Source organism: Benincasa hispida, chromosome 12 (genome assembly GCF_009727055.1).
Source record: "Benincasa hispida cultivar B227 chromosome 12, ASM972705v1, whole genome shotgun sequence".
In the NCBI taxonomy this organism is placed as follows: Eukaryota; Viridiplantae; Streptophyta; class Magnoliopsida; order Cucurbitales; family Cucurbitaceae; genus Benincasa; species Benincasa hispida.
Window position 1 is genome coordinate 71,381,981 of NC_052360.1, and position 9,304 is coordinate 71,391,284.

A 9,304-nucleotide genomic window follows, 5' to 3' on the forward strand; every position below is an offset into this window, starting at 1 on the left:
CCAAGGACGGACGATGGGCGATCATAGATGGACGACAACCATCTAATTTGCATGGCCAAGCTTGGACGACGGTAAGAGAGAGCCTTTCGGATGGAGGGTTTTTCACGAGCTTGGATGAGGGTTTAGGGAGAAATGGCGCGGTGCATTCGAACGGAGGGTTGGGAGGAGGGGGAATGAAGCGGGAAATGAAAAAAATCAGGGGGAGAAGAAAATTGGTTTTGTGTTTTTTTTAAAAAGCGAATCTTTAATGTCAGTTTTAAACTGACATTAAAGGTACACCTACAATGTCGGTTTAAAACCGACATTAAAGATCCACTTTTTTAAAAAAAACAAAACCGACATTATACATCCGATTTCACTTTTTCCAACCGACACTAAAGCCTAAAATTCTTGTAGTGTTCCAAAAGAAAAGCCATGAGAATTTATACCCAAAGTGGACAATATCCTACCATTGTGAAAATAGTTAGAGGGTCGTTGTCCCTAACAAGTGGTATCAAAGCCTTGATCTCCAAGTTGACGCGGGATTAAGTGTCGTGTCTCAAGTTGAAAAGCAAGTGATTCAAGATGAACTAGAAATGCATGGGGATGTCGGATATCCGGACAATATCATACCAAAGGATCACTATCCCTAACACGTCAGATGTGTTGTCGGAGTTAATCGTTACGAGGGTTTATATCCAAAGTGGACAATATCATACCATTGTGGAGATAGTTAAAGGATCATTGTCCTTAACACGTCAAATGTGTTGTCGGAGTTAGTCGTTAAAGGTGGCTGGGGGTGTCCTTGGAGTTCATTGTTGGACTTAGTCGTCAGAGACATCTGTAGTGGTTGCCGTAGGTGGGGTGTTAGAACTTTGGCCAGAGATGATTGCTGCGGGTGGTTATTGGAGGTTGGTAACCAGAGTACTGCCCGAGGTCGTCGACGATTGTCATTGGAGTCCATTGATTCTTAAATAAAAGTCTTAGAAGGTATTCGGTTTTTATCTTAGACCTTTAAGATTTTAAAAAAATAATAAAAAAAAAAAATAAGACAGACTAAATATTTAATTGATCGGTTGATGTTCTACAAGTTGTAACATTGAGCAATGCCATATCCAATAAGTTTAATTCTGATGATATTGGGCAAACACATTGAATGCACACATTGAGTGCGTCTGTGTGTGGGTGATTTTGAATCTTTGAAAAAAAAATTAATCACTTAAAAATACTTTAACATTTAATTTTATCCCAAATAATTTTGCATCATTAAAAGCATGTATATTTCATAATAATTTTAAAAATGATAAAAATGATTTTAACTGTTTTAGAATCACTTTCAAACACATACGAATTATTATCAATTCTATTTATTAAAGTAGTTCATCACATCTCACATCATTATCTAGTAATTTTGAATGATGGATGAAAAAGAATATAATAGAAATGAATTTAATACATGAGGGATAAAATTTAAAACTAAACTTATTTTAGATTGCATACAAATTTTTAAAACCTAAGTTTTCATAGACACTTTTTAATACAATCCAAACACAAATCATAAATTTCCAAACTTATTAAAATGTTTTAGCCAACCAAAGATTAAAATAATTTTTAAAGTGTTTTTCTTTGCATGTATAAATAAAGAAAATTAAAGAAATATAGATGTCGAGACAGAGAGAGGATTGATATCAAAAAACAACTTTTTCTTTTGATGTACGTCCCAATGGCCTTTTCATCGGCAGTCATTCATGTTGAGGGAGTGGAGCCCATACTTTTTGCACCTCAGATCATATCATTGAGCAATATAAAGTATACTTAGTAAAAAAAAAAAAAAAAAACACTTAAAATCAATTTTTTAATAAAAAATTAAAAACAAATTCGCATGATAAATCAATTGGATAACTAAATAGACGCTACAAAGATGGTTGGATATCTATTATTTTATATCACTAATTAGAGATGATTTAAATATATCATTGAGCAATTTTAATTTATTTTTATTAAAAAAAAAAAAAAAAACACTTAAAATCAATTTTTTAATAAAAAATTAAAAACAAATTCGCATGATAAATCAATTGGATAACTAAATAGACGCTACAAAGATGGTTGGATATCTATTATTTTATATCACTAATTAGAGAGAAAAAATAGTTAAACTATCATTTTCGTCCAAATACTTTAAAGTTGTTTAATAGTTTTGGTCCCTATACTTTCAAATGTCCAATTTTAATTTATGTATTTTTAATAAATCTTAAATTTAATCCCAATTGCTATTTTATTTTGATTTTTTTTATTAACATTCTTACTATTAAATTTTGAAAATATATTCACATATAGTGTTTCTATGCATGAAAATCGTTATGACTATTTAATCAATTTCGATCAAAATCTACTTCAGAAGACTAAATTTAAGATTTACTGAAATTACATATTTGAAAATATAAAGAATAAAGTTTAATAAATTTCAAAATTTAGAGACTAAAATGATATTTTAACAGACAAAAAATAGAGAGATACACCACGTGTGCACTAGATACTTAATATCTATTTTCAAAATTCATTACTCCACATTTCACCCCTTATCCTTCTTCATCTTAATCATTTCAACATACAACACATATACCAAAAATACACCTAATTTAGACCCTTTTTGATAAAAGAAAAATAAAAATACACTATATCAAATAGTCAATAGTCATTTGAGATCGTCGTTAAATCATCAATTGATTTAAAATTTTAGTTGATGGGTTATGATAAAATATTTTAATTGTATCAACACTTTAATACTCCCTTTCATTTATGTGAAAATCAAAATCATTAGACAAGAATTGATATTATAGGGATTTGACTATACAATCTTCTACTCTGATACTATGTTAAATTACTGATTGCACAAAAATTTAAGTTGATGGGTTATGATAAATTATAAGTATATCAACACTGTAACAATCACTATAGCATAACTAGTAGTTTTGAACCATTAAAGCCATAAAAGTTTCTTGAGTTTATATCTAGTGTTATTGAGAGATATACAAATTCATTCAATTATGAAGTAGTCACAATTTTATAGTAAGTTTTGACTTTTACTGTTTGAAAAGTTAAATCCCAAAGAGATTCTAGAAGAAAGAGGTTACAGGTTATGGGAAAAAAAAAAGAAAGGAAAAAGAAAATAATGATTAAACTCTATAAAATGAATTATAAAAAAAGAAAAAATAATTTGGAGTTTGACAATGTGACCCCATCTAAAACCCTCTTGAATTTGATTAACCTTTTACTTTTTGAATTTTGTGTTTATTTATGTTACATATGATCATTTCTTCTTCTTTCTTCCTTCCTAATATGATGCAAGACATGAATTATGATAGGTTTGATCTATATATTATCATTGATCATATTTGTAAATATTTAATTAATTAATTAAAAACCTTTTTAAATTCCTCTCTCTTCTGTAAAATTATTCCGTCTTCCTCATTTCCATGTATGATTATATTGGAGTGTTCGACACGTGGCATAACGGGTCAGAAGACGACAACCTGGCAAAGCTCCACAGCTCCGTATCGACGTTGTTGTAATCTTGAGCGACGGCGGCTGCGGCGTTGGCGGCGTTGTAAGAAGAAGATGAAGATTTGGATGAAAACGATGCCGTTCCACGTAGAGTTGGGGTTGGCAATTGATCACTGTAATAAATCATGTTGGAGACTTCGATTTGGCCATTGAGCTGCGACGCCACTAGCCGGTCGAATGCCGCCCAATTGTGAGGGGCGGCGGAGAAGGAAGAGGGCTCCAATTGGTAGCCAGAGCCGGAAATTATCATTGGATCGGTGGGGCCCATATGGTTGTTAATGGGTTGGTAACAGCTATGAGTGCTGGTAGAATTTGGGCTTTCCAGGTTTGGAAGTTTGGAGAATCTACTGTCCAGGTAACTACCTCCGCCATTAATAACGGCGGAGGAAGTGTCGATTGGACGGAGTAACCTCCCACCGCCGACGCCGACGCCGATGCTGTCTTCTTCTTCTTGATCTTCTTCAATGATTTCTTTGCAGGTTCTTCCCATGTAGTGAATGATTTGCTCTAATGCACCGTCATTGCAAGAATCAAGCAATAAAGACGACGTCGTTTCAGCAGTTGTAGAACTCATTGGACTATCTAGGGTTTTATGGTGGTTTTTCTTCTTAAAAATCCTACACACCACCCACCCTTCTTCTTGTCCCCCATCTCCAATCACAACGCTCGTTGCCTTCATCATCTAAATCAAAAATCAATCAAAAAAATTCAGTTACCAAATTTATATATTAATATATTAAATATATATGATATGAAATTAGACATACATTATTGGATTCCGATGTGGAATTTTCATCAAGCCGATATTCATGCATAATCCAATCAGACTTTTGACCATGAGGGGCTCGACCTTTGTAAAACACAAGCGTCTTTCTCATTCCAATTCTACGACAATTGCTATAAATGACTTTATCACGACCAGTAGCCTTCCAGAACCCAGCCGCAGTGGCTCGGTTGGTCCGAGTCCCCGTTGGGTACTTTTTATCTTTATGACTAAAAAAGTACCAATCATTCTGTGGGGTGGTTCCGATCTTGCATTTCTCTAGTGAAAATGATGAGAAGAGTTAGAGAGATTTAAATGAAATGGAAATGAGAATATGATTGGAGTAGTAGTACCTTGGATGTCCCAAGGCTCGAGCTTGTTGAGATCAACGTCGCGGATGACGTCTAAGTCGATCTTGTCGAAAGAAACCTTCTTGCGGAGGTAATATTGGAGGAGTTCTTCTTCAGTAGGGTGGAAGCGGAAGCCAGGAGGGACTTGGGATTGGCCATTGACAGAGATGCTCATTTTTTGCATTACACAATGTTTTGCTGTATTTTTTTTTTTTTTTTTAAATTTAGGAACATAGAGAGGGGAAGGACGTGGAATATATAGTTGGGGATTTGAGAGAGAGAAAACAAAAGTTTTTTTTTTTAAAAAAAAAAAATTAAAAATTTAAAGAAAGAGAAGAAAAAAAGGGAAAAGTGTGGGTGGGTTAGTTTTACTATGCTTGGAGAAGAGCGAGCTACCTATAAAGAAAGAGAAAGGAAATGGGACCCACATAGAGAGAGAGAGTGTGGGAGTAAGGGCGCATGCCCACATCTAAAACTACGACACTCGACCTTAATATCTCCCCCGAAAACCACCTCTCAAACAACCACTCACCTTTCTCTTTCTTTCTCACTCTCCTCCTCATTCAATATTACTTTTTCTAATTTTCCGAATCATTTCTTTTTTTTTTTTTTTAATTCTATTTCTCTTTTTTAAATCTATGTTTGTGTTTTTTTTTTCGTATTACTCGTTCAAAATATTTATATACATTTTAGACTCTTGTCTTTTTTTTATAGTCTAATGTAGAGGTCGAATTATTATTTGTGTGATGTGAACTCAAATATTTTTTTAACTATTTTTTGCTCTTAAGTTGGATTGAGCGGTAGAAAGATAAGTACGATTTAGGATATAATATTTAAGTATACTCTTATTTTTTATAATGAGTTTTCAAATAAATATTTAAAATCTAAGTCAAATTTCAAAACAGAAGAAATAAATGTTTTTGAAGCTAACCGAAGTTATTGTATACATAAAAAAAAATGCTTTTGTTTTTTAAATTTGACTAACAATTTAAATGTTCTTTTTTATAAATATGAAAACTATTGGAAAGAAAATGTGAGAAACACAAGCATGATTTCCAAGAATCAAAAGAAAAAAACAAGGTTTTGTTTCATGATCATCTGGGTCCGTTTGGTCACCATTTCGTTTTTTGTTTTTTATTTTTGAAAATTAAGTCTATTTCCTCTTCATTTCTTACCATAATTTGTATATTTATTAAGTATTAGATTGAATTCTTAGCCAAATTTCAAAACAAAAACAACTTTTTAAAAGTTACTTTTTTTAGTTTTAAAATTATTGGTAAAAAGTAGATAACTAAGAAAGAAATTTTGAAGTGGAAGTAATGTTGAAAGAAATTTTGAGGTGGAAGTAATGTTTATAGGTTTAATTTTAAAAAACAAAAACTAAAAACTAAATGATTACCAAATGAAGCATTGATTTTTGCTTTTTCATTTTTTAAGTTTAAGTTTATAAACAATATTTCTACTTATAAACTTCTTTGTTTTTGTTAGCAACGTAGCTTCTTCTAATGTTTTCAAAACCATGTCCAAGTGAATTATAATAAGAAAGTTGAGGAAAAACAACATAAATTTTAAAAACTACAACTAAAACCTAAATTGTTATCAAACAGAATCTAAATGATTATCAAACAAGGTCCTATTAATTAAATTAGTCTTCATTTAATCTATTGAACTCTTTTATATATATGTAAGTGTCTCGAATATTGACAATTTTCTAAAGTGAGTTTTACCTTAATAGTAATTGGCATAGTCTTCCTCCCTAAAGATCAAAGGTTCAATCCTCTATCTCGTACTTTTTCTTTTACAATAATTATGTTGATAGATTAAATTATAAGTTTAATTTCTAAACTCTAAAAGTATCTAATCAAATCTCAAAACAATATAATTTTATATCTAACTAATCTATAGATTTTAAAAGGTCGAAAGTGATTTGATTGAATTTTCTCTTTTTATTCAAAATTTTAAGATTTCCTCCCGTAGTCATCTGACTTTTTTGTTTTTAGTTTTTAAAAATTAATTAAGCCTATAAATACCCTTTTTACTTCACTTTTTAACATTATTTCAAAAAAAAAAAAAAAAAAAATCAAATTTTAGAAACTAATAAAGTAGCTTTTGTTTTTAGAATTTGACTAAAAATTCAACTCTTTTATTTAAGAAATGTGCAGGTAAAAAAATTAAGAGAAAATAGATCTAACTTTTAAAAAGCATATAATTACCAAAAGAGAGACCTAAAAAACTCTTAAATATATTAAACACAAAAATGAACCTAGCTTTTCAACATGGTATTAGATAGGTTTATGAATTTTAAAAATATCGAACAAGTCAAGATCTATTAATCACAAAACTAAATATTCAAAGTTATATTATAAAAAGATACTTCTAAAGTCGTTCATATTTCTACAAGACAAATTTTAAACTATAGAAATGTATATCACATTTTGTTTGAAGATTGATTTAATAAACACAACTAGTAAATTTATTATGCATCCAAAAAGATCCAAATAATACGGATTGATATAGTAAACGATCGACACAAAAATAGTTTAACTAGCATAAATTGTTTGTACTATCAACTTTGAAGTTGCTGTCATATCACATATGTTGTCAAAAAAAAAAAAAAAAGTAAATGAACTTTTTTTTTTCTTTAAATAATAATTATAGTGGTTGAATTTCTCTCAGTTTTGAGAGAAGGAGAGAGAGAGGGAAGCATCCACAACCACCGCAACAAGAAAAAAGGTGATGGGGTAGGGATTGCGCTTTCAGGGCCCGTTAGATGGGACGAAGAGAAAAATAAAATTAATAATAAATTAATTAAAATGTGATGCATGGGAATAATATATATATATATTTGACAATGGCTTGGATTCTATTACAAATTTTATATTTATTATTTTATATTAAAGGGAACTCCATTATTTAACGGGTGGCTTTTTGGACTATTATTCTTAAGGGCAGATTGTTTTTCGAAAATGTGGATAATCATAATCTTAGATGATGTCCGAAATTATAGGTATTAAGAATTATATATGTTCGACATTTTTAGAATACCATATTTATTTTGTAGAAATATTTTTATAGTTACCTGAAAATATTTTGGTAACTGTATTTATTTCATTCGGGAATGTCTGGATATAATGTTTCAAGAATGTCCTTAGGACTATTTATTAGTTTATAGTTAATTAGATATAATGTGAACATATATAATATATTTGTTTTTATTAATTTGAATTTCTTTTAAGATTAATATAATTTATATTATTTTTATATGTTATTTTTCTCAACAACATAATATATCACAATTTAAGATTTTTGTATAAAATAAATATTCATTTAAATTTAAATTTAAGTATATTGCTAAAAAATGATAAGAATTACGATATAATTAAAAATATATGATATAGGTGGTTGACTGTATTTATTTTAATTATATAATATAAATGAAGATTTATATATATATAAGAAGGACAAAAATGGAAAATGGAAATGGCCTCAACTCGAGAATCTGGAAAATCCATCTTTCAGGAGGGGATCCAAAACTCTCCAAATGTCCTCCATCCGGGCATCCTAAGTCCAGGAATCTTCAAATGTCGGGACATCTTACAATATCACAAAACAAATATGGTAATCCATATGCTCATTCCATGGAAATCCAGAATGTCCGAGAAAAAAATGGTCTCTTAAATTAATCCTCAACTCTCCACACATGTAATATAGGAAAAAACTTGGATGCACTCGAGTTGCATCCATCTATTGAATAGTCTTCATTGTATCTAATAAAAAAATTATTTTTTAGTGTAGAAAAATAAGATGTATGAACTTAGACTGTAATTAAATATTGTTCAATAATATATATATATATATATGAACTGTTTTCTTCCCCTTTTTCCTTTTTCTTCCTTTCAGGTCTTGTCACGCCCATGTCAAATTTTGGTACCATAATGTTTATATTTACTCCCCTTTAATTCTTTGGGTTTTTGCCGACTACATTATAAATAAGTGGTCAAAAATTTATGTCTCTGATTGCAAATTATATATTCCATCTCTCTTCACTTTCTTGTACCGAATATGTGTAGTAATCTATCAAAATTATATTATGTAAAGTTTACATGTTTTTTTTTTTTTAAAAAAAAAACTGATTTGATGATCATGTTAACATTATATTTGTATATTTGAAGAAAGAAATATATTCTTATTAAAACTATTAATAGACTTGTGGTTTGAATAATTTCATATCTATTATATATATATGTATATAAAAAGTAGTTTATCGAACAGAAAAAAAATTAAACTTGTTTTCTTCTTTTCTCATTTGATCTTTATTATTATTATAATTATTAGGTTAAAATACTATTTTACTCCTTATACTCTTGAGTTTGTTCAATTTTAGTCTTATTTTTAAATATTTAATTTAGTCTTGGTACATTTAATAAGTTTTAAATTTAGTTCCTTACAATTAATTTTGATTGAAATAGGCTAAATAGTGATAATGATAATTTTCATGCAAGAAAATACAATGTGTGAACATATTTTCAAAATTTATAGTATAAATGCTAAATTTAAGATTTAATGAACGTACGGACATATTTTCAAAATTTATAGTGTTAATGCTAATTTAAGATTTAGTAAAAGTGTATAGACCAAAATTAGACAT

The 9,304-nt window shown here is 29.4% G+C and overlaps 1 protein-coding gene across 1 annotated transcript; it reads right to left on the bottom strand.

Annotated features, from left to right (window-relative positions):
* Positions 1–3,222: 3,222 nt before the first annotated feature.
* On the bottom strand, positions 3,223–5,253 carry LOC120068140 (NAC domain-containing protein 43). The gene is made up of 3 exons (XM_039019842.1): positions 4,660–5,253; positions 4,311–4,585; positions 3,223–4,225 (listed from the first exon to the last, which is right to left on the bottom strand). The coding sequence occupies exons 1-3, from the start codon at positions 4,838–4,840 to the stop codon at positions 3,464–3,466; spliced, it is 1,218 nt and encodes a 405-aa protein (XP_038875770.1). The 5' UTR covers positions 4,841–5,253; the 3' UTR covers positions 3,223–3,463.
* Positions 5,254–9,304: the final 4,051 nt, after the last annotated feature.

Excerpts from the sequence above, each read along its gene's own strand:
- LOC120068140 (XM_039019842.1), bottom strand. The coding sequence starts at position 4,840 with ATGCAAAAAATGAGCATCTCTGTCAATGGCCAATCCCAAGTCCCTCCT. Across the intron at positions 4,586-4,659 it reads CGAGCCTTGGGACATCCAAG|AGAAATGCAAGATCGGAACC; the intron begins GTACTACTACTC and ends CATTTTCACTAG. Across the intron at positions 4,226-4,310 it reads CCACATCGGAATCCAATAAT|ATGATGAAGGCAACGAGCGT; the intron begins GTATGTCTAATT and ends TTTTTGATTTAG.